Raw genomic sequence first — 26,301 nt, 5'->3', positions numbered from 1 at the left:
CAATGATAGAGGGGTGGCCCCAAAGTCCCTTTATTAACAAGCAGCTTGAAAGCACAGAGAGGTGTCTGCTGACATCGCCACTAGCACCTCTTCCACAGGCCTCTTCTGGAGAAGCTGAGTATGTTATGGCTAACAGTTTAGTGTCTAAAGAAGAGGCTGGTGTCCCAAGGGTGGGGGACCTGCTCCTCTAAGTGCTGGAGCAGACTTCGGCCACCCCAGGTGGACCCAGTCATGGGGTGAGGAGGAAACATTTTGAAGTAAGACCCCACTGGCCCCACACTGTTGGGTCCACCAGCATGGACCTTGTAGTGCAAAAGAGGCTGCTAGACTGTCATGGCTGGCCCTGCAATCATATCAATTAAGGATAGTCTCGCAAGGACAGGAGCAGTGGCACACACCTTTAATCCCAGCACTTGGGAAGCAAAGGCAGGCGGATCTCTGTGAGTTAGGGGCCAGACTGGTATGTGAGTTCCAGAACAGCCAGGGCTAAGCAGAAAAACCCTGTCTCAAAAAAACTCAAAACAAACAAACAAAGAAACCCAAATCAAACCAAAATGATCACTAACAACCCAACCAAGAAATAGCCCGGGTCAGGTTTCTTGAGAAGCTGACCCAGGAGAAGATGGAATTCCAGGACAAGGGAAAGATCTAGGTCTTTCTCCTAACAAAGGCTGACTTTGTCACTGTAGCTGACGAGGGTCAGGTGGCCAGGAGATGGACCTTCTCTACCCAAATGAGCTGAGCCTTCTGGGAACGTCTCTGGCTTTCCAGTGAGAGGCATTCTTGAAGTCATCAGAAACAGAAATGGAGCCTTGATGTCCAGCAGGTGAGCTCTGGGTTCCATGCAGGACTCAAGAGCCAAACAGTCTGGAAAAGTCAGAAGGTGAAATGACCATGAGGACAGGAAGGGGCTGCCACACAGATGGACGTCAGCTATCCCAGCACTTTGGAAGCTAAACAGGAGGACTACATGGTTAAGACCAGCCTGGGCTACATAACAAGGCACTGGCTAGCCTGAGCTACACAGCAAGGTGCTATCTCAAACACACTGTTGGGGATTATTTTCCATGAAAGTGCTTCACCGTTCTGCACTTTCTGAGCTAAAACATAACTGTTGGTTGGGCGAGGTGACTTAGTGAACAAAAGGAGCCCCCTGCCAACCTTAATGATCTCAGTTTGAGCCACAGGATCAACAAGGTGGAAGGAGAGAACCAACTCCTGAAAACTGTTCCCTGCCTTCCACAAGCACACCGTGTGACCTGTGTGCATCCCTACACAGACATTTAAAATAAGACAGAAAAAACCAAAACTCCTGTCGGCTGGACACTGAGGTACATGCCTGTAATCCCAAGAGGCATGCTAGCACACGCCTGACTGCCAGGGTATGAACTCAGATCCCTACTTGACTCTATCTGTAAAAGCCATTTCAGTGGTCACACTCATGTGTGTCTCAGGACTCACAGGTCTGAGGCAGATGCATCATAAGTCTGAGGGCAGCCTGGCCTACAATCAGACTCTGTCTCAAAAAGCTAAAAATAATAATAATAATAATAATAATAATAATAATAATAATAATAATAAAAATCAAATAGAGTGAAGGTAAAAAGCAGAAGCCAATGGTGAATCCTACCTGCTGGCTTCTACTAAGACTTCTGAGGCAGGAACAAGCAGTCTGTTGGACTTAGGGGCCACCATCTAGTACAGGTTTAACACAACATCAGGGGTGGGAGACACATGGCCAGATTGGACTTGGAGACCACCCTCCAACGCTGGCTTATTTTGGAAGCAGGGGTAGTCCTTGAGCATCAACTAGGGGCTGGCAGGATGGCTCAGTGGGTGCCCACTGCCAAGCCTGAGAATCTGAGTTTGAGCCCCAGGACCCACGTCATTGTAAACAAACTGAAAAGGGCAGGAGCAGGCAATGAGCGTGAGCACCAAGTGAGGCAGACTTACACGATCATGCAGAGCATCATGAACACATTCCACAGTGCGATGAAGATCCGGAAATACCTCAGGCTCAGTAAAAACTCTCGGATGTTGTCTCCTGCAAAGGCAGAGAGTATGGTCCAGGAGGCTGTCACCCAGCCCACTACCAAACAACTGAGGCAGCCCCTGACCAATCATTGTGGAGCACCAATCCCCAAAGCTTCTGATTGGAACTGGAAAGGGTACGTTACTCAAGTCTGTCCAATAAGGATCCTTCCTGAGCTGTGGGTCCTAGTTACCAGGCCCAGGTTGGCTAGACTGAGAATTTGCCAGCTCCAGACTTCGTGGCCGGACTCAGAGCACTGCATGCACCCCGGGACACATCACCTGCCTTCGCTCTGGTTTACCTCACTTTTTTAGGGTTTTTTTTTTTTTGTAAATGTTTTTTTGTTGTTTTGTTTTTGTTTTTAAATGGAACAGAGCATGTTTAAGTCAGAGGACAAACTGTCAATTCTCTCCTGGGGAACTGAACCTACACAGTCAGGCTTGGTGGCAACTGCCTTTGCATGTTGGGCCTCTCAGAAACTTCTGTAAATTGGGATTTTGAGACCAGGTCTCACTGTGGGGCTGAAGCTGGCTCCGAACTCCCATCACGACCACACTGGTCATGGAAAGGGTCTCTGCCATGCCACATCAACCCGTGCTTCCAGCAGCAGCACCACCTTCCTGACACCCACTTTCCCTGACCCCCACCCCCAGAACACCCTCTGAATCGCCCTGGGCTGAGTCCCACAGGGCAGGACCACTTTCTCTTTTTCTTGTTTCCCTTTGAGACACAGTTTCTCTGTATAGCCCTGGCTGTCCTGGAACTCACTCTGTAGACCAGGCTGGCCTCGAACTCAGAAATCCCCTGCCTCTGCCTCCCAAGTGCTGGGATTAAAGGCGTGCGCCACCACCGCCCGGCTAGGACCACTTTCTTTACCCACATCCTTACAAAGCAGTCAGTTTAGTGGTTGGCAATATGGTAGACACTCAATAAATCTGATGAACACAACATGGTGACATACTCCTGTCATTCAAACACCTAGGACGCAGAGGCAGGGGGATCAGGCATCCAAAGCTAGCCATGGGCCTACAATACCACATCTCAACAAAAGGAAGAAGAGAGAAAAGTGCAGGTTGGTGAGAGAGACAATAGGCGCCCCAGAATCGGACTGTGAAAGTGTTGAAGCTGGGCTCACTTCGGCAGCACATATAAAATTGGAACGATACAGAGAAGATTAGCATGGCCCCTGCGCAAGGATGACAAGCAAATTTGTGAAGCGTTCCAAAAAAAAAAAAAAAAGTGTTGAAGCTAAGAAAACATGCTTACCTGTGCTGGGTTCCCTCGATTCCTCCCCAAAACCTTGCGTGTCCTTCTTTTTCCTATAAAGAACAGCAGATAACACCAGCTTTCCGTGGAACATAAACACCATCGGATTTCCTGACCCTGACACCCAGCTAGGAAGGGCATGAACTTCAGCTCTGGCCCCGACTTGCTATGTGACCTGGGGCAGTGATACAACCCTCTGTGAGGCACTCTCAACCAACCTAGTCCACAGCTGGGTGTGCAGCCACAGACAGGATAGAGTGGTTCCAACAGCCAGAAAGACATTCTTGAGGGATGAGCCTGAGCCTGAGGCTCTTTGGAGATGCAACCAACCCGGGAACAGAGGATGCAGATATTTTTGTTTATTTAATATTAATTTGTAAGTGAGAGGAATAAGTGTGCCATGCCGCGTGGAGGTCAAAAGGACAACCCACAAGAGTTCTACCATGGGGGCTCCGGGAATCTGGCTCGGGTAGTCAGGCTTGGCGACAAGCACCTCTGCCCGCTGAGCCATCTCCGGGTCTAGAGTACAGATTTAAAGCCCGAAGAGTGATATAGAAATGTCAGAGCCTGGTAAAGCAGCGCGGAGGCGTGGCTAGAGGGAGGACTAGTGGGGCGTGGAGCATGCACAGGGCGTGGCTAGCCGTGACCCCAGAGTGTGGGCGGGGCTTGGCTGTGGGCCGGCCTGGCCGTCCCGGACACCGCCCGCGGCGGCCTACTTACAGTTTAAAGTTGAGCACAGCCCCGGCGTTCATCAGTAGCGTCCTGCGGAAGGACAGTAACAGTCAGTAAGGCCACCCCCACCCTGTCTGGCTGTGGTCGCTCTCCGACCTCTAATACCCCTCATTCATAATTACCCGAACAGCAGTATGTCTCCGATCATCCTTACAGCCAAGGCATCTGTTAAACCGGAAACGGAAGCTGTGATGAGGGGCGGAAAGTGGAAAGCGAACTGACCAATTCTGAATCAACAATGGTTGCTTCGAGGGAGGCTGTAGCATGATGTCACCTACAGGGCGGAGCTTAGGGTGTCCGCGTATGCGCAGTGTCTCGTGCCACAGCTGGTCCCTGCTGTTGATTCTGCTCTAGCGTTGGCTGGGCTGTGGGTTCGTTGTCTACAGAAATTGCGCTCTCGACCCCTGAGCCGCCCGGGAAAGACTTGGATACTTGAACTCCAGAAGGACTCCTGTTGGGTCCCCAAGGAGAACTGCGATCCTGGCTCAGAGTGCATAGAGTTAGGATGTCCCCCTGCCTGGGTTGTAACTCCCACGGACCTCCGAGTTCTGACTCAAGTAGCCCCATGGAGAAAGAGGGTCCTGACCGAACAGACCGTACAGAACATGAGGCCTGGTTTAAGGTCTACAGAGGATGGATCCTAACTTGAGGCGAGAGGGTTCTAACTCAGTGGACCCTAACACCACGGTCTGGGCTGGGGTCCACAAAGAGGAGGGTTCTGACTTGTGGAACCCCTCTTAGAGAGACAAAACCAAACAGGACATGAGGGTTGGGTTGAGGTCCCCTTGTGGGAGGCGGGGTTCTGACTTAGAAGACTTGCGCTCCTCAGGAATGAAACATATTCTTGGCTGAGATCTTCCGAGGGCACAGGCTTTGAGAGAAATAGCGGTCCTGAATTGGTTAGTCCCACAGGAAAGGGACAAGGTACTAACAAAGCAGATGTACAAGGACAGGATTCCCTCTTGTGTGCGCTGGATGCAGGGGATAGACCGTCCCTTTTTTGGCTCCGTCGAACGAGTTCTGACGTCCCTGCTGCCCGGCCCCTTGAGCTCCAAGGTGCTAGGCGTCCCCACCGCCCCTCCTCTCGGGAGGTGGGGGGAGAGGCAGGCAGGGGGCGGTGCCTGGCAGTGGGGCGGGTTCAGTGGCTAGGGAGCAGTCGTCGGGCGGCGGGGCGCGGGACGCACAGGGCCGGGGAGGCGCCCTCCATCGCCATGGACCTGATGTCAGCGCTGAGCCTAGGCGAGCTAGCGCTCAGCTTCTCGCGGGTGCCGCTCTTCCCTGTCTTCGACCTCAGCTACTTCATCGTCTCCATCATCTACCTGAAGTATGAGCCAGGTGAGTCGGGGGTTGTAGGAGCTACCAGGAGGGAGGTTGCCCATGGCTTGATGACGGAGGCAAGAGGAGGAGGCAGGCTAGATCCTGGGGCTGGATGGGGGAGGAGGCAGAGGCTGAGATCGTGGAGTGCTCCCACGCGCACGCAGTTGGAGGAGGGAACCCCGGAGACAGAGGCGCTGTGGAAAGGGGGCTGCAAATGAGGTGGGAGGGAAGGAGAGAAGAGCACTTGTTTACTGTTAGGAGGACAGGTGCTGCGGGATTGGGGTTGAGGGAGGGGGCGAGGAAAAGGCCAGAGTCAGGTTAGAGCAAGGCTTCCTGAACTTAGTCTTGGACAAGGGGGATTGGTGGTGGCGAAGGTTCCAAACCAAGGGTGGGACCTGCCCGGGTCAGATGTTCTGGACGTCAGCTGCCATGACCTCCCTTAACGCCCTTGGATTGACTGCCGGGCGACTATATAAGGACTGGCTGTGCTGGGGGCTGCGATCAGGTTCGGGGAAAGTGACACCCATGCCCCCTCTGTACTACATCTTTTGGCATCTTCTTCCCTCCCTTCTCGCTTGCCGGCTGGGCCAGCTCGGGCTTGGGATCCTTCCCACTTACCGAAACGGTTCCAGGACAGGGCAACTTTGGGTCAGCTCGCTCTCAAGAGTCAGAGGAGGATAGACCGTACTACTTTGATTTTTTAAAAAAAGAAAAGTTAATTACTTTTATTTATCTCTGTGTTGCGGATATATGTGGAGGTCAGAGGACAGTTTACGGGAGTCCCTGGTCGAACTCTGGTGGTCAGATTCGTAGACAAGCTCCTTTACAAGCAGAGTCATCTTGCTGCTACCGCACCCCTCCTCCAAACCTTCTGCTTTAATGAGGACAAATGTAGCTCACACCTATAACCCCAGAACGTAGGACATAGAGGCAGGAGGAAAGCAAGCTAATTCCAGGACAGCCAGGGCTATTGATGAATTCTTGTCCAGTTTGACTACAGACTATCTCAAAAACAAACATAAACAAACAAACAAACAAATGCCTCCCTAGAGTGTTCTATTTTTATACAAGTAAGCAAATGTGTCCTGTTTGTCTTCTGCAGTTTTAGTTATTCTACTGAACTTGCAAACTTAAGGGGCAGGAGAATTTCCTCCAGGAAAGCTAGGACACTTCTGTGGGTGGGTATGTAAATTAATTACTTTTGAGGTGACAAAACCAGATTCCTGTGTTTACTTAGGAATGAGGGAGGAGCTTCAAGATGACCCACAGATGGAAGAAAAAAATCAATTTTAAAAACAGTGTTCCTGATAATCTGGAAAGGGCCCATTTCCAGAGCTTTCTTGGATGAAATTGTATACTTGTCCTTACAAGCATAAATACATGCTCTTATGCAAACGGGATTATCGAGACTGTCAGGCATGCGTGTTGGGTCTTCCTTCCCCTTGCCCAAGCAACAATGCTTTGCTAGGTGAAGTTCTTGTTTGTGCTATTGTTTGGAGAACCTGGGTTTCTCATCTGGGGAAGAATTCCTGGTGGCTTCTGTGGAACCCTGCACACTCCAAGATCCACTGTGAGGGGATGGGAACCCCTGGAATGGACTTAGTATGGAAGTGTGCTGAAAACGGGGGTGTCTGTATTTTTATTTTTAACTCTTTTCACTATTTATTGTGGGGGGGGCGGTGAATGTGCTGGGACATGCATGCGTGCGGAGGGCACAGGACAACTTGACAGAGTTGTTCTCCCTCCCTCCCTCCCCTGTGTGGAACTCGGGGATTGAACTCAAGTAAAACTCACTGCCCCCCTTTATTTTATTTGTGTTTAAAAATATTTTCAGTTATTATCATTGTCATTATTAATATGTGTATGCCATACATGCCCCAGAGTACAAGTAGAGGACCAAGGACACGTCTGTCCTTCCACTTTGCGTGGGCTCTAGGGATGAGACTTGGGTCACCAGGCACCACTGGGAAGTAAGTGCTCTTACCCTGAACCATCTTACCAACCAAAAGCCAGGGTCCCACTGGTCACTCAGGCTAGACTCAAACTCTTTCCTCTTTCCTCAGCCTCCCCTGTGCTTGAATTCTAGATGTTCCATGCTCATTCTTGTCTAAATATCTCTGCTGGAGTGTCACAATAAACTATCTGTGCTGCAAATGTAGGAGATAGAATTTTCCAGAAGGTTTTCTTTTTATACTTTAGAACTTCATCAGTTCTTCAATCCTAGCTATAGATTAGATTTCCTGGGGTCTTTTAAAAGTCTGTTTCAGTTGGGCGGTGGTGGCGCACGCCTTTAATCCCAGCACTTGGGAGGCAGAGGCAGGCAGATTTCTTTTTTTTTGTTTGTTTGTTTTGTTTTTTGTTTTTTTTGTTTTTTGTTTGTTTTTTGTTCGAGACAGGGTTTCTCTGTATAGCCCTGGCTGTCCTGGAACTCACTCGGTAGACCAGGCTGGCCTCAAACTCAGAAATCTGCCTGCCTCTGCCTCCCAAGTGCTGGGATTAAAGGCATGAGCCACCACTGCCAGGCAAGGCAGGCAGATTTCTGAGTTCGAGGCCAGCCTGGTCTACAGAGTTCCAGGACAGCCAGGGCTATACAAAGAAACCCTGTCTCTAAAAACAAAAAACCAAAAAAAAAAAAAAATATCTGTTTCCACCTGGACATGTTGGTGCATGTCTCTAATGCCAGCATCTGGGAGGCAAAGGCAGAGGCAGTTGGATTTCTATGAGTTCCAAAAAGCTCTACCTGAACCTGGTACAGTGGTACCCACCTGTTGTCTCACCCACTCAAGAAGTAGAGGCAGAAGGATTGCAAGTTTAAGGCCAGCCTTGATCAGCTTAGCCAGATCCTGTCTCAAAATAAAATTAGAGTTTTTATTATTATACTTTATTTATTGTGTGTGTTAAGTACTACCATAGCACATGTGTGAAAGACAAAAGACAATGCAGGCTTCAGGTCGCTCCATCCACCTTGTGGGTTCCAGTGATTGAATTCAGGCCATTAGGCCTGATAGCAAGTGTTGTTACCTGCTAAGCCATATTACTGTCACCCTTAGAGTGACAGCCTAAAATTCCCCAGTGAGGGGCTGGGGGGTTGTGTCTTGTCCATAGAGTGTTTGCTGAGCATACTGGAGGCCTTGGATTCCATCCCCAGTCTCCAAAACCAACCAAACAAGTTAACACAGATGAATTTAATCAGAGTATCTCCATGCTTGCACTTCAAGACCATTTTCCCAGTGCTTGCTGCAAGGCATCTGCCTGAGTCTATTCCTTCAAAATTTGGGGGAGAGGAAGTAGAAGGCTGAAGTAAATAAATTTTTGGTGAGCCTGTAAGTCCCACTGGTCCCTGTGACAGCCAGAATGACAGGCTTCAAGAACTCGTTTCCCTTAGGAAATCAAGGTGACTGGGGAGCTGCTCGGCAACACATATCTGTAATTTTGGCAAACAGGAAACTGAGCCAAAGACCTTAGTGCATGCCAGTCTGGGCTACATGCTAAGCCTTTTTCACAGTTAAAGATGGTGGAGCACAGCCAGGCATGCTGGTACACACCTTTAATCTCATCACTCAGGAGACCAGACAGATAGATCTCTGTGAGTTTGAGGCCAGCCTGGTCTACAGAGAGAATTTCAGGACAGCTACATGGTAAGATCCTCCATGCCCCCCCCCCAGTAATAAAATAATAAAAAGAAAATGGTGAAGTATTCAGGGGGCAGAGACTGGGTCCTTAGGACAAGCTGGCTCCACGTGCACAAACCCCTGTGTATACTGTCGTCCTCCACACCCCTGCGCCATGCAAATATGCATGCTCAATGCACACACATAAACAGGAAGCAGAAGGGACAGATGAGGGTGTCTGATCAAACTGATCCCCATTGCCTCCACGAATTTTCCCCTGCCTGTCTGTGATATGGGTTCATTGATATAATAAGCCAGTTGTCCTCTTCTGGCTACTGATATGTGGTCCACTAATATGGATACCTGGATTTGGGCTCTGCATCCTCTCTAAGAAGTGGTTACATTCATTTGGAAGGCTCTAGAACAGTGGTTCTCAATCTCCTCTGGGGGTTGCGTGCCAGATATTTACATTATGATTTTTGACAGTAGCAAAATTATAATTATGAAGTAGTAACAAAATGATTTATGGCTAGGGGGTCATCACAACATGAGGGACTATATTAAACAGTTGCAGCATTAGGAAGATTGAGAACCACTGCTCTAAAAGAACATGTCACTGGGGTACTGGTGTCTTCTGGGTTGGGTTTTACAGAGAGTTCTTTTGCAAGAAAGCTCAGAGTGACTGGGAGCTAATCAGAAGTTCAGGATGCTGGGCAAACTGGAACTGCCCAGGAGAGCCTGGTCCAAATCCCTCCCAAGGTCCAAGCTGTGGGTTAAAGCAGGAACCCTCTGGAGTCTGACTCCCTCCTGGACCCCAAGCTCTGTTCAAGCAGAGGGGGCGGAAGATATGGCCCATGACTGAAAGCAAGAGGAAGGAAAGTATAACAGTCTGGAGTCCTTAGCTTTCTTGGTAACACACTGTTATGTAGCACAGGCTGGCCTTACCTCATAGCCTGGGATGACCTTGAACTTCTGATCCACCTGGCTCCACCCCAACTCCAATGCTGGGATGACAGGTGTCCCCGACCCACCTATGTGCTTGGCATGGAGCCTGAGGCTGTGTGCATGTGAGGGAAGCACTGTACCCTTGGTACCAACCTTCATTTGTTTGAACTAAACTGGTCTTATGTAGTGCAGGTGGACTAAACTTGCTGTGTAGATAAAGAGAATCCTGACTTCTGACTCTTCTGCCTCATCTCCCACGTGCTGGGACTACAGACATGCCCAACAATAACCTTGTTTTGGTTTTGGTTTTTCAAGACAGGGTTTCTCTGTGGAGCCCTGGCTGCCCTAGAACTCACTCTGTAGACCAGGCTGGCTCAAACTCACAGAGATCTGCCTGCCTCTCCTTCCCAAATGCTGGGATTAAAGGCATGTGCCACCACTGCCCAGCTAGACTCCATTTTTTAGGCTATCACTAGTAGTCCAGGCTGGCCTCAAACTCATGATCCTCCTGAGTCTTGACTGCTGTGATTCTAGGCCTAGGCCGCTGCATAGGTCTCTGCCTGGTTTCTGTTGTGCTGGGGATGGAACCCAGGACTTCAGGCGTGTTCCCTGAGCCACGGCACCAATTAATAGACAAGTGCTTTTTCAGGCCAGTTTTAGGTTCACAACAAAATTAAGTTGAAAAGTACAAAGCTTTGTAGTTTTGATTGTGGCTCCTGAGATATGCTATGCACAGCGTAGCACTAAAAAAAAAGGAAAAGAGGACAATTTTCTATCCCCACCCAACCCCACTAATCTTTGATACCAGAAGACAATGGGGAAATCTGGCACGGATCATAAGCCGAGCCACGCCCCCAACCCCTCATTGGGGAATTCTGGGCATTGGCTCCAGCCCTGAGCCAGACCCCCAACCCCTCATTGGGAGGTTCTGGGCAGAGTGCTAAACTGGGCTACCCTTCCAGGCCACAGTGGGTGGATTTAAGATTTATGTGTGAAATTTCACCTCCACATATTTCAATCTCATTCTAGGCCCCAGAATATCTCTGGTATAATTGCTAAGAGCTAAGCAATTTCTTTTTGGCCCCGGGTAGGCAACCTTTGATAGAGCCAGTACAGCCAGGGAGAGTGGGCTTCTCCAGATTCGCAGTGATTGAAGCCTGTCCTCTCTGCAGTGGAGAGGTTGAGGCAGGAGGATGGAAAATCAAAAGCTAGTCTGGATTCGAGTGAGACACTGTGTCAAAGTAAATAATACGATACACAGACCTGGAGCAGTGGGCTCAGCAGTTAGGAGTGCCAGCTGCTCTTACACAGGATCCAAGGTCCCGCACAACCACCTGTAACCCCGGCTCTTGGGGACTTGGCACCCTCTTCAGGCCTTGGCAGGCGCTGCACTCACACCGTTCATGGCCACACATGCATGCAAACACTCATACACAAAATAAATCTTTTAAAAGTAAAGATAATGAGTTGAGCCATTGTACTTCATAAACCCATCCCTCTGTCTTCTGACGTCCAGAGAAACTGAGGCTCACTGGGGACTCATGGCAGACACTTGGCCTCAAGCAGACGCAGTACTTTATATAGGACATAGTACTTGGAGACATAGTACTTTATATAGGAGGTGCTTGTGAAATGAAGCTAGAGCCTGTTTGTCATGGGTCATGCACTGAAATCTCAATCTCCTGCCTCATTCAGCTCTGTCTTAAGATGGTCCCAAAGGGCACAAAGACCCTGGAATAAGACTGCTCCTGACAGCTATTTTTAGAAGCACATGTGAGTGTCATTTTCTGTGGAGCAGGAGGAATGCTTGTCAGCTGAGGCTCGGTGGACTCACCAGCTGCTCCTGGGGATCACTTCTCAGGGGAAGTGTGCTTTAAATAGATCCAGGGTGGCTTGGGGGTGGGAGGGTTCTTTCCCCTCCCGTCCTCTTCCCTCCCCTTCTCTCTTCCTCATCCCTCTCCTTCCCCTCTTCTTCTCTTCCCCCACAAGGTACATTCCAGGGCACCTGACAAGGCTGCTTTTTCTTTTTGTGTGTTCTTTTGTTCATAAAATTTAAGTTTTAAATTATATTTATGTGTGTATGTAGGGGGATGACCTGCATACATGTTTGTAGTATGTAGGGGATGACCTGCATACATGTTTGTATGAGGGTGTAACTTGGAGATACAGATAGTTGTGAGCTGCTGTGTGGGTCCGCTTCCTCTTAACCACTGGGCCGTCTCTCCAGCCCCAGCCTTGAACTTCTGACTCTCTTGCTTGCTTCACCTCCTGTGTGCTGGGATGATAGGCCTGCATCACGCACACTGAGTTTATGTGCTGCTATGGACAGAGGCTAAGGCAAGTGTTCAACCCTTAGCTAAAATCTTTCTACCAACTCAGCACAGCCCAACTGTCCCTTTTAAAACCAAATTCTCCCAGGTCCTACCTCTAGCAGGCTAGCCTCAGCACCCCCACCTAATTACTGAGCACTACACCGAACTCTTGAAGGTCCCCCCACCTGTAACTCACACCTTGGGGACCAGTTTCCTGCGAACCTTGGGATCAGACCATGTCCAAACAGTAACAAGGACCTTAGGTGGTTTGAACACGGAGCTACTTGGCTGAGTGCTTGGTCCTAAGATTGTTCTCTGCTAAGTGACACTGGTCAGAAGAGGGCAGGGGCTCTGTATGGCAAGCAGTCACACCAGGAGACACCCATTAACAAAGACTGTGGAGAATTACAAATATTATCTTATTTACTTATTCATTTGTTTACTTGAGACAGGGTCTGTCTGTCCTACAATTGGCCCTGGCCGTCTTACAACTTGCTCTGTAGACCAGGCTGGCCTTGAACTCACAGATCTGCCTGCTGGGAGTAAAGGCATGCTAGGCTTCTTTTATTGCTTGTGTGAGTGCACGCGCGCACACACACACACACATACACACACAGGCACACACACACACACAGCAGGTATGAAAGTGCTTGTCAGCAAGTGCAACCTACAGGAATCAAGTCCCTGTTTCCACCACTGGGGGTCCTGGGACGGAGCTCAGCTTATCAGGCTTGGTAGCAAGTGCCTTTACCAGCTCAGGGGCCCCTGATGACATTTGCCGTGCCCTGACCGGGTCCTGAGATGGCTTCCTCTGTGGGTGCCGGCACGTCTGTGCTTGGTGGTACAGAGCTGGCTCAACATGCAGCTTGACCAGCTTCCACCTCAGCATCCGACGAGAACAAACATCCTGAATTTAATCTCCAGTGCCCAGCGGGCAGCATGTAAGCAGGTGTGGGTGTTCCTGGGATTCCAGTGATCCCCAGCATTCGTGTGCCCCCCCTAACCCCCCGCAGGAGCTGTGGAGCTGTCCCGGCACCACCCGGTGGCATCCTGGCTGTGCGCCATGTTACACTGTTTTGGGAGTTACATCCTGGCCGACCTGCTTCTTGGGGAGCCCATCATTGACTACTTCAGCAACAGCTCCAGTATCCTGCTGGCCTCTGGAGTGTGGTAAGCACTGGGAGGTGGGGAAGGGCAGAGCCTGGGATGGGGGAGGACCCCAACACCAGGGAGGAGGAAGTTTGAAGGAACCAAGGACCCTCAGTCACAGTCTGCCGCCATCCACCCTGCCCTCCTCATCTGCCTCTGGGCTAAGCACTGCAACCAGTAGAAGCCCCTCCCCCGGCCCTGGGCCTTCTCTGCATCTGTGCTAAGCTCCCGGTGTGCCCGCCTTTCCCTCTGATCCTAGCCCTTCTTTCCTCAAGGTACTTGATTTTCTTCTGTCCCTTGGACCTCTTCTACAAGTGTGTCTGCTTTCTGCCTGTAAAACTCATCTTTGTGGCTATGAAGGAGGTGGTGAGGGTCCGAAAGATTGCTGTGGGCATCCATCACGCACACCACCACTACCACCACGGGTGGTTCATCATGATCGCCACCGGGTGGGTCAAAGGTAAACAGAATTATGATAGGGAGGATAAAAAAAAATGTTACCACAGTGAGATGGCTCAGAGGGTAAAGGAGCTTGCAGCCAAAACCTGGTGACCTAATCTGATCCCTGGGACCCATAGAGTAAAGAACTGACTCCCTCAAGTTGTTCACTGACCACCACATGAGCACCATGGCACATGCCACCTACACACATCATACACAGTGACAACAACGTTAATAAAAATAGGGGCCAGCAAGATGGCTCAGTGGAGAAGGGCACTTGAGGCCGAGCCTGATGGCCTGAGTCTGATGCTCGGAACCCACATAGTAGAAGAGGCCCGGCTCTAGCAAGCTGTCCTCTGAGCTCCACATGCGTGTTCTGTGTGTGCATGCACATGGACACACTTCCCACCACCACAAAAAGTATAAATAAAATGAAACTCTTAAATTTTCCAGACAGAGTCTCCTTGCAGCCCTGGCTATCTTGGAACTCATTATGTAGACCAGGCTTGCCTCCAGCTCACAGAGATCCTCCTGCCTCTGCCTCCCGGTGCTGGGATTAAAGGTGTGCACTATCATACGTTCCACCCTTAGGCCCCATGAGTGGAAGGAGAGAACCACTCCAGCAGTTCCTCTGACCTCTGCATGCGTGCTATGGCATGCTAGCACCCCTACCCCATACATAAGAAAATAAAAAAAAAAAGCAATTATTAAATGCTTTAATAAATAAAGTAAAAATCCCAGTAGTTGACTGGCTGTTGTGGTGGGCTCCTGGTCCAGCACTTGAAACAATGAGGATTAGGAGTCCTGGGCCAGCCTGGGCAACACAGTGAGACTCACGACAGTCCCTTGTAGTAGGGACACATCCGATTGGTTCTTGCTGGTTTTGCCCTCACTGTGCCTGTGATGCTGAGGAAGAAGTTGTTTTGTGTTTTCCCATATGCAATGGCTGACCACCCCCTGCTCAGGGTCTCCTCAGGAGAAGGTCCTGTGTTCTCTTGGGAATGGAGGCTAGAAGAAAGGAGGGTGTGAGGGAGGCTGGCTGCCTCAGTGGTGCCCTGCCCTGCCCTGCAGGTTCTGGAGTTGCCCTCCTATCCAACCTGGAGCAGCTGCTTCGAGGTGTCTGGAAGCCGGAGACCAATGAGGTCTTACACATGTCCTTGTGAGTACCCACTGCTGACCTCCGCTCCACCGGCCTGGCCCTGCGTTATTGATCTAGAGATGCCACTGAGGTGGGGACAGGAATTGGTGGTATTTGATTGAGGTTTTGAAGAGTGAATAGGTCTTTTTCTGGCTACAAAAGACCCTCTACCCAGAGGCTAGAATCATGGCAGTTGTCAGGTTAGAAAACTGCAGGACCCAGGAGAGCACGTGAGTAGGGAGGCAGGAAGGGACAGGAGTGAGGGCCCCAAGCAGGCAGGCCCTGTGGCATGAAGGGCCGGGGGACATAGTGGGCAGGGCCACACAGCAACATTCACGACTCATGTAGGACCACTGCATGGGGCCGGATACATCTTTTTATCGATTTCATTTATTTTTTTTCTTTTCTCCATCTTCCTGTGTGTCTGTGTTGTGTGTGTGTGTGGGGCACATGTACATGTGTGTGCATGTACATACAGAAGCTGGGGTTATGCTTGGGACCACCATATTTTTTGAGGCAAGGTCTCTCAGTTAAACCCTGAGTTCCTCACATGCCCAGGCTTGCTACCCAGCTGGCTCTGAGCAAGCGCTTTAACCATGGACCCAGCTCCTTGGCCCCCATTTCTCTAGTGTTGGGAAAGTTGGAGAGCAGCCTGCAGGAGTCCCCAACCCCCGCTGTGCACCTTTACTCACCGTCCAGGGTTTCCATGGGGCTCAGTCTCACATGTCCTTAACCCTCTGGATGGTGACCTTAGCTGCCAGCATCTGCAGAGGTGAGTTGGTAGAGCCCACTGCACCCAAACCCATGCCCACCACATTCCTGTATGAGGTGACCGGTGGCCACCCACACTCTCTGCACCTAGTGGTTTGGTGGGTTTTCCAGTTCCTGTGGTACCACATGTGACTGACAGAAGCAATTCAGTGAGGAGAGACTTACACAGGCTCACAGTTTAGGGATACAGACCATCATAGTAGGGAAGGCATCGAAAACCCTGAGGCAGCAGCTCAGAGCAGGTACCTAGCAGAGAGAGAAATGTAGCTCAGATGGCTTCTCCTTCATGTTCAGTCCCGATGGTGCCCTGGGGCCACACAGTCATCAAGGGTTGTTCCACCTGGGTTCACCTAATCTACATAACCCCTCCCACATATGCCCAGAGATTTGCCTGTGGGTTGATTTTTTTTTTTTTTTTTGGTTTGGTTTGGTTTTTCTAGACAGGGTTTCTCTGTGTACCCCTGGCTGTCCTGGAACTCACTCTGTAGACCAGGCTGGCCTCGAACTCAGAAATCCACCTGCCTCTGCCTCCCAAGTGCTGGGATCAAGGGCGTGAGCCACCACTGCCTGGCGATTTTTTTTTTAAAGTAATTTATTTAACTTTATTTTATGTGTATTGGTGTGATGGTGTCAGACCCCTTGGAACTGGAGTTACATATAGCTGTGAGCTACTATGTGGGTTGGAGAATTGAATTTGGGTCCTTTGGAAGAGCTGACAGTGCTCTTAATCACTGAGCCATCTCTCCAGCCTCTGAGGGTTGATTTTTAGGTCCTGTCAAATTGACAAGATTCACCATTACGAATTCAGGCAAAGTGTCCCAAGTCTTTAATCCCAGCACTGGGAGGCAGAGGCAGGAGGATCTCTGTGATTTGCAGGCTAGCCTGAGCTACACTGTGGCTGTCTTAGAGGTAGGGGCATTGATTTACCTCAGGCTCCATCACCCACACTGTCTGCGTCTCTTCATCTCAACCAAGACATGGTGGGCATCTGGGGCTGGAGAGAAGGCTCAGAAGTTAAGAACACTGGCTGTTCTTCCAGAGGACCTGGGTGTGAGTCCCTGCACCCACATGCTGGCTCACAACCATTTGCAACCCCATTCATAGGGGATCCAGTGCTCTCTTCTAGCCTCCAAAGGCACTGCTTACATGTGGTTTACAGAGACACACGCAGCTAAAATACCCATATACATAAAATTAAATGAATGAATAAAAAAAGAAATGCTGGGCCCAAGAACCTGCCACCTTTAGAAGCCAGGTGTGGCAGCAAGCCTGCGCCTGGTCTCTTAGCTACTGTTGTCCCCATAAAACCACCGTGACCTAGCGTCCACGACCTAGCATTTGGGCTTCTGTCCCATAGGGCTGTGATGGTGAGGAGACTCCACAGCAAGCAGCAGGTATGGTGGCAGGGGCAGGGAGCTCAGGGCTTGAGCCATAAGCAAGAAAGGAAGAAGGGCAAGGCCTTTGATTCTCAAAGCCCCTGCCCCCAGCAGCACACTTCTTCAACTTCCCCAAGCAACATGGGACCAGAAGGGGGACATTCTCATTCAAACCACCACCACCACAACCAGGAAGGAAGAAACAGGGTTCCCCAGGGTTCATTGGTCACCCCACCTAGCAAAAATGGTAGATTTGAGGTCAAGTAAAAGACTTTGTCTCAAAAATAAGGTATGGGGCCTGGGAGACGGCTCAGTGGGTAAAGGAATTTGCTGTCAGACTGATACCTGAGGCCCTACATGGTCAAAGGAAAGAACCACTTCTTTTACCTAGGCCCCCTCACATATGTAGCAGATAAGCAGCTGGGCCCCCAACAACAGAAGTGGAGTGGGGGTTGTCCCTGCCTATGCTGCCTGCCTGTGGATCCTGGTCCTCTAACTGGGCTGTCTTGTCTGGCCTCAGTGAGAGAGGATGTGCCCAGTCCTGCAGCGCCCGGGTGTGGGGTGTTGGGGCGGGGAAGGGGTGTGTGTATGGGTGATACTTGGAGGGGGGCTCCCCCTTCTCAAAGGAGAAGGGGAGAGAGGACTGGGGGTTCTGTGTGAGGGGGTAATGAGAGGAAAGGGGAGCTGATACTGGGGTAAGTGAATAAATAAAAAATAAATGTTAAAAAAGGTAATTTTTAGGTTACTCAAACTTAACAGGAAATTAAAAAGAACCAACTGCCCCAAAGTTGCCTACATGAGTGCTAGAGAGAGAGGCTGAGATGCATGCTGGGTAGGAGCAGAAGAAGTGGGTGTGGCTGAGGAGGAACAGTAACTCATCTCTCAGTGACAGTGCCGATCCTTCTGTCAGAAGCAGTGAGCAGCACCAGGGACTCCAGAAGCAAGAGAAACAATTCATTTCATAACCTTGGGAAGCCAGGGTTCAGCCTAGATAAAAGGATAAAACTAATTTGGTCACAGACTTTTTATTTCCATGACTGTATGTCATCACCCTCTGAATTCCTCAGTGGCTGAGTTCTTCCCCCCAGCATAGTCTCCACCTAAGATTCTCCACCTTCCGCCGGCTTGAGATTGCCCATCCAGCTCGTTCTCAAGTGTGAGCTCAGACTGAACTTCTCAACCCAGTGTCAAGTAACATGCCGTCAGGCAAGCAGGACGGATCTGGTGCCTTCTGGTCGGTCAGCTGGGGCTCTGGTGAGCTTTACATGAAGCTCTGACTGAGTATGGACCATAGTGGTTTATATCTTACCCCCAGCCCCACCAAGGCCAGTCTGTATGGAGCCATCCTGTTCACCTTACAGCAGACCCGCTGGCTCCCGGTGTCCAAGGCCAGCCTCATTTTCGTCTTCACCATGTTTATGGTGTCATGTAAGGTAAGCCACCTTTGCTTGTGATCTTCACTTCCCTCGGTTGGGGCAGGGGTACTCAGACACTTCCAGGGGAGACATGGTCCATCTGAGATAGATGGAAAAAGATCATCAGGAAATCGAGGCAGGAGGTCCAAGGAGGTGGGGATAGGGTGGGAAGGAGGGGCTTCCAGGCACAGGCTGGGGGTGCCAGTGTGAGCAAGTAGGGAGACAGCAATCTGATCAAACCAGAAAGGAGTCTAGGGCTTTCCCTCTCCTTCCACAGGCCTGGGGAATGTTGTCTCCAGCTCCCCAAAATATAGAAAGCCCCTGCCTACAGATGGTCCATTCATAGAAGACCACAGCCTGCTGTGGAGGCTGAGGCAGGAGGATCCAAATAAGCTTGAGGCCAGCTTGGGCTACATAGTGAGTTCCAAACCAGCCAGGGTCACATAGTGACATTCTGTTTCAAAAATCTGGCCTCTGTGGCAAAAAAGTGAGCCCCCAGGGTCAGGAGTTCAAGGTTACATCCAGGGTCAGGAGTTCAAGGTTACATCCAGCTTTACAGCAAATTTGAAGCCAGCCTGAGCTACATATGACCGTGTCTCAAAACAACACAAACCAACAAAAAGCAAGCAAGCAAAAGCAAACAAGGAAGGAGAAAAAGGAGGGCACGAGAGAGAATGAATTTACTGTTCAGAGTTCTGGATGTGAGGCCCAAGGTAGCAGGGGTGGGTATGGTGGTAGCAGGGGTGGGGTACAGTGAAGGACTTCTTCAGGCTTCAGATGATTGATACCTTCTATGGCCAGACTTGGCTACATAGGGAGTGGGAGAGTAGCCTGGGCTACATGGTCCTGTCTCAACGACAACAAAGTGTAATCCTGAAGTCCAGACGTTGAGAGGTGCTGTTGGCATGGGTGACCATGGTCACAGCATCCCTAGACTGTCCAGGTGTGGACACTGGAAGTCATGCCTCTCCAGAGTCCAGGATGGGGGCTCGTGTACTTGGAGGTATGGGAAGCTGGACGGCTGGGGCTGGTTCAATCCCCCTCACTGTTCCTTCGCTCTCCCCTCTCTCACCATGTATCTCTTGGACTGCCCTCAGGTGTTCCTGACAGCCACACACTCCCACAGTTCTCCATTTGATGTCCTGGAGGGTTACATCTGCCCAGTGCTGTTCGGGGCAACTTGGGGAGGCGACCATCACCATGACAACCATGGAGCACCACATGGCATGGGGCTAGGCACCCAGCACTCTGGCCTGCCTGCCAAAGCCAAGGAAGAGCTGAGTGAAGGCTCCAGAAAGAAGAAGACCAAGAAAGCGGATTAGGGCTGGGCCCCAGGGATCCACTGGGTACTTGGGAGAAGGATGAGGACTCAGAGAAACTCAGAACTTAGGGGCATTCAGGGCTCAGACCTCCCCCTCCCTCCCCCTGCTCCCCACTACCCTCCATTCCCCATCTGCAATTTGGAGCCATCAGCAACTCCTAGCGCTGATGTGGGGTTAAATTAGTGTGGAGGAGTTCAATAGGCATGGATAACCCTGCCCTCTGCCAGACCCCTCATAAGGTCACAGCCTTTGGAGGCACACAATCCAGGCCCAAAGCCCTGGCTGGTAGGTTCTTGGTTTTCATTCTGTGTTCTAATTATATCTTGTAACCAAAAGAATTTAACGCCACATGGAGACTCAATTATCTGAGAGCCAGGTGCTGGGGTCCCATGTCCTTTCTCACTCAGGACCTCCCTAGAATTTTGTGACTCCTGCTGGGCATCTTTAGGCAAATGGCCTCTCTTCTCTGGGCCTCCTGTTTCTGATCTGTAGCAGGTCCTCTTGTGTACAGAAGGGTCTTTATCTGTCAAACAGTTTCTTAAGCAGTGTGGTGCTGAGGAGGAGGCTGGAGCTGTCATGAAGGACAGTGGCAAACTGCTCTGTATGTTAGGCCATTTGTGTTTGAGCCCAGAAGGTCTCACCAGACGCTCAGCTGAGCAGACACATCTAGGGCAGGCTGCTAACAGGAAGGGGGCCTTGAGTTCCTAGCTGCCCATAGGCAAGAGAAGTGTGCGTGCAGGGTGGAGGGTCCAAGTGCCGACAGCCTTGCGTGCTCACAATCGAGCTCTGGGTGCATCAGGTGTCCCTCCTGTCTGACCAGCAGAGTTCATTCAGTCATTCAACAAACACACAGATCCTCACATGCTCCCTGTACAGTGGTGTGCTGCTCCTCCAAGGATCGAGCCTTGTACAGGGGAAGGGCCATGGTTGCCAAAGTCTCCAGGACATCTGAGAGAGGTGAGCATTGGGTACTGCTGGTCTCAGGCTTATGTGAGGCTCAGATCTAGTAGGAGTACCCAGGGTTGCCCATTTGTTGAGAAAATGCTCCTTATAGCTTTGGCTAGAGATAGGGTGGTCCTGAGTCTGGAAGCTCCTGGGTTTCATCCCCTTGGTGTCAATCAAAGCTCTGTGTGAGTGATCAGCCAATAAATCTGGTGCGAGTAAAGCAAGCTTTTTTTTCTTTATTCAGCCTCAAAATGTGGAGATGCAGCAGAATGTTTTATAGATGGCCCAGGCCTCCAGGGGTAGGAGACGGGTCTGAATCCCAGGATGCAGGGTCAAGGAGGGTCTGACTTCTCCAGGACAGATGGGAAGGTGCATACCTGAAAGCTGGAAGCTGAAGCAGGAGGATCCGTTTCCAAGCCTCCCTGAGCTACCAGAGCTAAACCACTAAGAAAGAAAGGAAATGAGGAAGAAAGGAGAGAGAATTTGAGGAAGAAGTGGGAGGGGGGAGGGGAGGAAAGGGAGGGGAGGGAGAGAAGAGGGAAAGATGGGAGAGGAAGGGAGAGGTGATGGGGAGGGGAGAGGGAGAGGCTGCAGAGGGGAGAGGGGAAGAGGTGGGGAGGGAGAAACTCCTGCTGCCAGTCAGGATATCCACTTTCAGGAATGTGCTGCAAAGGGGACCTAGTGATCCTGGTTCCCCCACGTTCACCCCAGCTTTTCACAGTAGCTAAAATTTGGAGGCAGGAAGAAAGGCCATAAGCCCTTGACAGCGGATGGGTCTGATGTCTGGACTGCAAACTGCCTATAAACCTCAGTGGGTTCTGGCCTGGGAGCAGCTCCCAGAGCAGCTGGGAGGATTACAGGGAAGCCGCCTTTTGCCCTGGGTATCACGTATTCTGACTGGACAGACTGAATGGAAATAAAGAGCCTCCCAGCCTATTTTTGGAAGGAGGCGTGATAGCTGCCTGCTGGCCTGTGGTCAGGGCTCATGGCCAGGACAGGCTGCCATGGTGTCTGCAAACAGGTGCCAGAACTTTGACAGCCCGGTCTTAAGTTCAAGTTAATTTTAGCAGGACTGAAGTTTGGTTGCTTCTATTGTCTGATAATGAGAATAGGGTTCTTTATATTGTTTAAAAAATATGTCTAGCATTGGGGGAATAACTTAATGGTAGACCCCTTGCCTAGAATCCCTGGTGAGGGGGCTGGTGGTTCAGTGATTGAGCCCCTTCTGAGATTCCCTGGGGCATGGCTCAGGGGTGATCACTTGTCTAACGTGCAAGGCCCTAGGCGCCATCTATGCCACCATACACATACCAAAAAATAAAAAATATACATCCATACTGTGAAGCACACTGGCATCTGATTTGATTTTTGTTGTGTTTGTTTGTTTGTTTGTTTGTTTTGAGACAGTGTCTCACTATGTAGCCCCAGCTGGCCTGGAACTAAGACCAAGCTGGCTTTGAACTCACAAAAATACGACTCCCTATGCCTCCTGAGTACCGGGAGTAAAGGTGTGCAGCACCACTGTCTAGCCTCACTGTGTAGCTCTGGCTAACCTGAAACTCTGTAGACCAGCTGGCCACTCACCCAGCACACTGATGGCCAGACTCACCACCTCCATTTCCAGAACTCTCTTCCTTTTAAAGGGTGCGATGGAACCCTGGACCTTGGTATGCTCAGCTAGGGTTCCGCAGCAGAGCCGTGCCCTCTACAGCTCCCTCCATGAAGAGAAATGAAGCTGTCACCCCACGTCTCTGCCCTTTCTACCTTATTCACATTTGGCAGCTCCAGCGACGTCCCAGAGCTTATAGTATTTCCCCCACTGCCCTATTTCTCTTGGTTGAAGGTCCTCCAAGTTCATCTGTCTTTTTTTTTTTTTTTTTTTTGCCCAGGTTGGCTCCAATTTGTAGTGGACCTGCCACTGCCTCCAAGGGCTGGGACAACAGGTGTGCACTCCGATTCACTTTAAAGGGACACAGGAGGATATGGCTCAGCACCAGCCCCACACCTGGCACACAGTCCGCAGCTCCTCTCCCGGTTCCAGGCCCCCACCCAGCAACACCGCACATGTGGGCGGGAGTCTACACACGCATTTCACAGCCGGCTTCTGCCTGGAGGCGGTTGGGAAAAGTCCCAGCTCAATTAGCAAAGGAAACTAACATCTAATTGAGCTGGTGGAAGCTAGAAGAGAGGTCAAGGGAAGGTCAAACGCTGGATGTCAGTGAGTCCTTTCGGGCAGCCTGGGTTCGCTCAGAGCCGGGAGTGAGCTGCTGGATGAACTCCTAGGCAAAGGAAAATACTGAAACAGGGAGAGACTCTACAAACACACACCCAATCTGGCTCCCAAGTCTGGGGTGCTGCCTGCCAAGCATAGGATGGGCTGAGTTCTATTCTCAGGGCCACTGAGCACAGATACCCCATCACATATCTAGTATATATCGAGCCCAGCTTCTGTTCTCACCTCAACAAACACACATGGCTTCTCACTTTTGTCTGTAAATAAAGTATTACTGGCACACAGCCCCTGACTGTACCTCCTCTGTTAACACAACAGGTTCCAAACATTTGAATTTCCTGAACAGTTGAAAATGTAGATTATCTATCTTGTCCTTTTTAGAAAGGAGTTGACAACTCCTAGACTAGATGGTTGGATGGTGTGTGTGTGTGTGCGCGCTCGCGCGCGCGTGAACCATTTCTAACTCCAGATCTGAGGGATCTGGTGCCCTCTTCTGGCCTCCTCAGGTATTGCATGCATATGAAGCACAGATACATGCAGGCAAAATATACATAAAATAAAAATGAATAAATCCAGATATCTTTTAAAAGATTGTTTTTCTTTCTTAAAAATAAAATAAAAAAATGTATATGGGTGCTTTTGCCTGCATGTGTATCTGTGCACCATGTGTATGCAGGAGACCAGGAAAAGGCATCCCTGGAATTAGAATTATAGACAGATGAGAACTGCCATGCAGGTTCTGGGAATCAGACCCAGGTCCTCTGCAAGAGCAGCCAGTGTGTTCTTAATCATCAAGCCACCCTTAAAGCCCCTCTTTCCCCTCCTTTTCTTGGATTTCTAGGACTAAAATTTAGGGACTCATACATGTTAATCAGGTACACCGCACACCTGCATCCCAACTCTCTTCTTGCTTTCAGTTTGGATGCATCCTCTTGCTAAGTAGCCTGTCTTTGAATTCTTGTTTGTTTGTTTGTTTGTTTGTTTTTGTTTTTCGAGACAGGGTTTCTCTGTGTAGCCCTGGCTGTCCTGGAACTCACTCTGTTGACCAGTCTGGCCTCGAACTCAGAAATCCACCTGCCTCTGCCTCCCAAGTGCTGGGATTAAAGGCGTGCACCACCACCGCCCGGCGAATTCTTTTTTTTTTTTTTAATTTAAGATTTATTTGTCGTATATGAGTACACTGTCTTCAGACACACCAGAAGAGGGCATCAGATCCCATTACAGATGATTGTGAGCCACCATGTGGTTGCTGGGAATTGAACTCAGGACCTCTGGAAGAGCAGTCAGTGCTCTTAACCACTGAGCCATCTCTCCAGCCTCTGTCTTTGAATTCTTTTTTTTTTTTTTTTTTTTTTTTTGGTTTTTCGAGACAGGGTTTCTCTGCATAGCCCTGGCTGTCCTGGAACTCACTTGGTAGACCAGGCTGGCCTCGAACTCAGAAATCCGCCTGCCTCTGCCTCCCAAGTGCTGGGATTAAAGGCGTGCGCCACCACCGCCCGGCCTGTCTTTGAATTCTTTAAAAGGTTTTTTTGATTTAAAAAGTTGTATGTGTGGTTGTGAGATGTGTAGTACGTGCGTGTACCTGTGTGTCCAGAGGAAGATGTGAGTGTCCTCTATCTCTTTCTCTTATATTCCCATGACATAGTATCACTGAACATGAAGCCAGTGTTTTGTCCTAGCAGTGAGGCTGGTTACGGCTGCAGCCCGGATAGTAAGAGATCTTAGAGAATCCTCATGTTTCCTTAGTGTGACAAGGAGATCGCAATATTTTGAAGAATTTCCTATTTTTTAATTCTATTTATTGAAAATAGATTTTTCTTCCCTCACTCAATATACCCTGATCACCATTTCCCCTCCCTCTGTTCCTCCCAGTTCCTCCCATCCAGATCCATTCCTTTTCTGTTTCTCATTAAAAAGCAAACAGGTGTGGGGCTGGAGAGATGGCTCAGCGGTTAAGAACACTGTCTGCCCTTCCAGAGGTCCTGAGTTCAATCCCCAGCAACTACATGGTGGCTCACAACCATCTGTAAGGGGATCTGATATTCTCTTCTGGCATACAGGTGTACATGTAGATAGAACACTCATATACATAAAATAAAAATAAATAAATCTTAAAACAAACAGGTATTTAAGGGATAATAATAATAAAAAACCAGTCAACAGAAGAAAAAGAGCCCAAGATAAGCACAAGAATCAGAGACCTGGGCTGGAGAGATGGCTCAGCGGTTAAGAGCATTGACTGCTCTTCCAGAGGTCCTGTGTTCAATTTCCAGCAACCACGTTTTGGCTCGCAACCATCTGTAATGGGATCCGATGCCCTCTTCTAGTGTGTCTGAAGACAGCAACAGTGTACTCACATCCATGAAATAAATAAATAAATCTTAAAAAAAAAAAAGAACCAGAGACCCACACTTTAGCTACACTTAGGAATCCTATACAAACACTAAACTGGAAACCATCATAGAAGCACAGGGGACCTGTGCAGACACATGCAGGCTCTGCGAGTTCCTGTGAGCCTTGTGAATGTTCATTCAGAGGGCCTCGTTCTCTGGTGTCTTCCACCATCCCCTCTTCCATCCTCCTCTTCCACAGGGTTCCCTGAGCTCTGCATAATGTCTTTTGTGGTCTCTGTATTGTTCCTGTCTGCTGCAGGAGGAGCTTCTCTGATGACAGCTGAACAGAGCACTGGCCTAGTCTAGCAGGTATCATTAGGAGTCATTTTATTGCTACTTCTTTTTTTAAAGACCAGGGTAAAACCAAATACTACTAGACATTATGCAATGAGCAAGAGACCTTGGAACATTCACCCTAAAATAGGATGTCCACAAACTCAGGTTCTTGGTCACTCAAACAGTGTCAGTTATGGGTTCCATCTTGTGCATGGGTTTAAGTCAAATCAGACATTGGTTGGTTTCTCCTACAAGCGTTGTGAGACCCTTGCTTTAGTATGCCTTATAGGCAGGACACCATTGTAGATCAAAGGTTGGTGTCCACGTTTCTCCTTTGGTAGCTGAGAGCACCTTCCGGTACCAAAGCCTCAGTGAGGAAAGCTCGATGTAGACACCAGGTCAATGTCGCCCTGTCCAGTGAGGTATGTAGTGTTGTCTTCAGCAGTGGGCCTTGCCAGTGGTTTATTTAGAGCAGCCTATGTTTTAGCAACAGCTTGGGTTGTTCGGGATTTTTATGAAACCCCTTTGGCTAACTACTGAGATGTAGCCAAATCCCAGCACTGGAAGCTTCATTTGGCGACAATGTCCCTTTTGGCTCTGTGTCCCCATTGTTTGACGATTTCATTT

General features: G+C 49.8%; 2 protein-coding genes and 1 non-coding gene across 3 annotated transcripts; 2 read left to right on the top strand and 1 right to left on the bottom strand.

Annotated features, from left to right (window-relative positions):
- Window positions 1-4,243, bottom strand: Smim7 (small integral membrane protein 7). The gene is made up of 5 exons (XM_028787739.1): window positions 4,153-4,243; window positions 4,019-4,060; window positions 3,299-3,351; window positions 1,954-2,044; window positions 1-867 (listed from the first exon to the last, which is right to left on the bottom strand). Exons 1-5 carry the CDS (start codon window positions 4,176-4,178, stop codon window positions 852-854), a joined length of 228 nt encoding a protein of 75 aa, XP_028643572.1. The 5' UTR covers window positions 4,179-4,243; the 3' UTR covers window positions 1-851.
- On the top strand, window positions 3,162-3,263 carry LOC114639115. Its single transcript, XR_003713958.1, has one exon. It is a non-coding gene; the product is annotated as a U6 spliceosomal RNA (small nuclear RNA).
- A 720-nt stretch (window positions 4,244-4,963) lies between the features above and the next one.
- Tmem38a (transmembrane protein 38A) lies at window positions 4,964-20,996 on the top strand. The gene is made up of 6 exons (XM_028787732.1): window positions 4,964-5,365; window positions 13,229-13,385; window positions 13,640-13,824; window positions 14,877-14,964; window positions 18,406-18,523; window positions 19,603-20,996. The coding sequence occupies exons 1-6, from the start codon at window positions 5,242-5,244 to the stop codon at window positions 19,825-19,827; spliced, it is 897 nt and encodes a 298-aa protein (XP_028643565.1). The 5' UTR covers window positions 4,964-5,241; the 3' UTR covers window positions 19,828-20,996.
- The last annotated feature ends 5,305 nt before the right edge of the window (window positions 20,997-26,301 follow it).

This window comes from Grammomys surdaster, unplaced genomic scaffold, assembly GCF_004785775.1.
Source record: "Grammomys surdaster isolate TR1022 unplaced genomic scaffold, NIH_TR_1.0 125672, whole genome shotgun sequence".
Lineage (NCBI taxonomy): Eukaryota > Metazoa > Chordata > Mammalia > Rodentia > Muridae > Grammomys > Grammomys surdaster.
Note: the sequence above shows the minus strand (reverse complement) of the source record. Positions and strands in the feature narration are given on the sequence as shown.

Excerpts from the sequence above, each read along its gene's own strand:
- Smim7 (XM_028787739.1), bottom strand. The coding sequence starts at position 4,178 with ATGATCGGAGACATACTGCTGTTCGG. Across the intron at positions 4,061-4,152 it reads GGAGACATACTGCTGTTCGG|GACGCTACTGATGAACGCCG; the intron begins GTAATTATGAAT and ends GTCCTTCCGCAG. Across the intron at positions 3,352-4,018 it reads GCTGTGCTCAACTTTAAACT|GAAAAAGAAGGACACGCAAG; the intron begins GTAAGTAGGCCG and ends TGTTCTTTATAG.
- Tmem38a (XM_028787732.1), top strand. The coding sequence starts at position 5,242 with ATGGACCTGATGTCAGCGCTGAGCCTAGGCGAGCTAGCGCTCAGCTTC. Across the intron at positions 13,825-14,876 it reads CGCCACCGGGTGGGTCAAAG|GTTCTGGAGTTGCCCTCCTA; the intron begins GTAAACAGAATT and ends CCTGCCCTGCAG. Across the intron at positions 18,524-19,602 it reads TGTTTATGGTGTCATGTAAG|GTGTTCCTGACAGCCACACA; the intron begins GTAAGCCACCTT and ends GACTGCCCTCAG.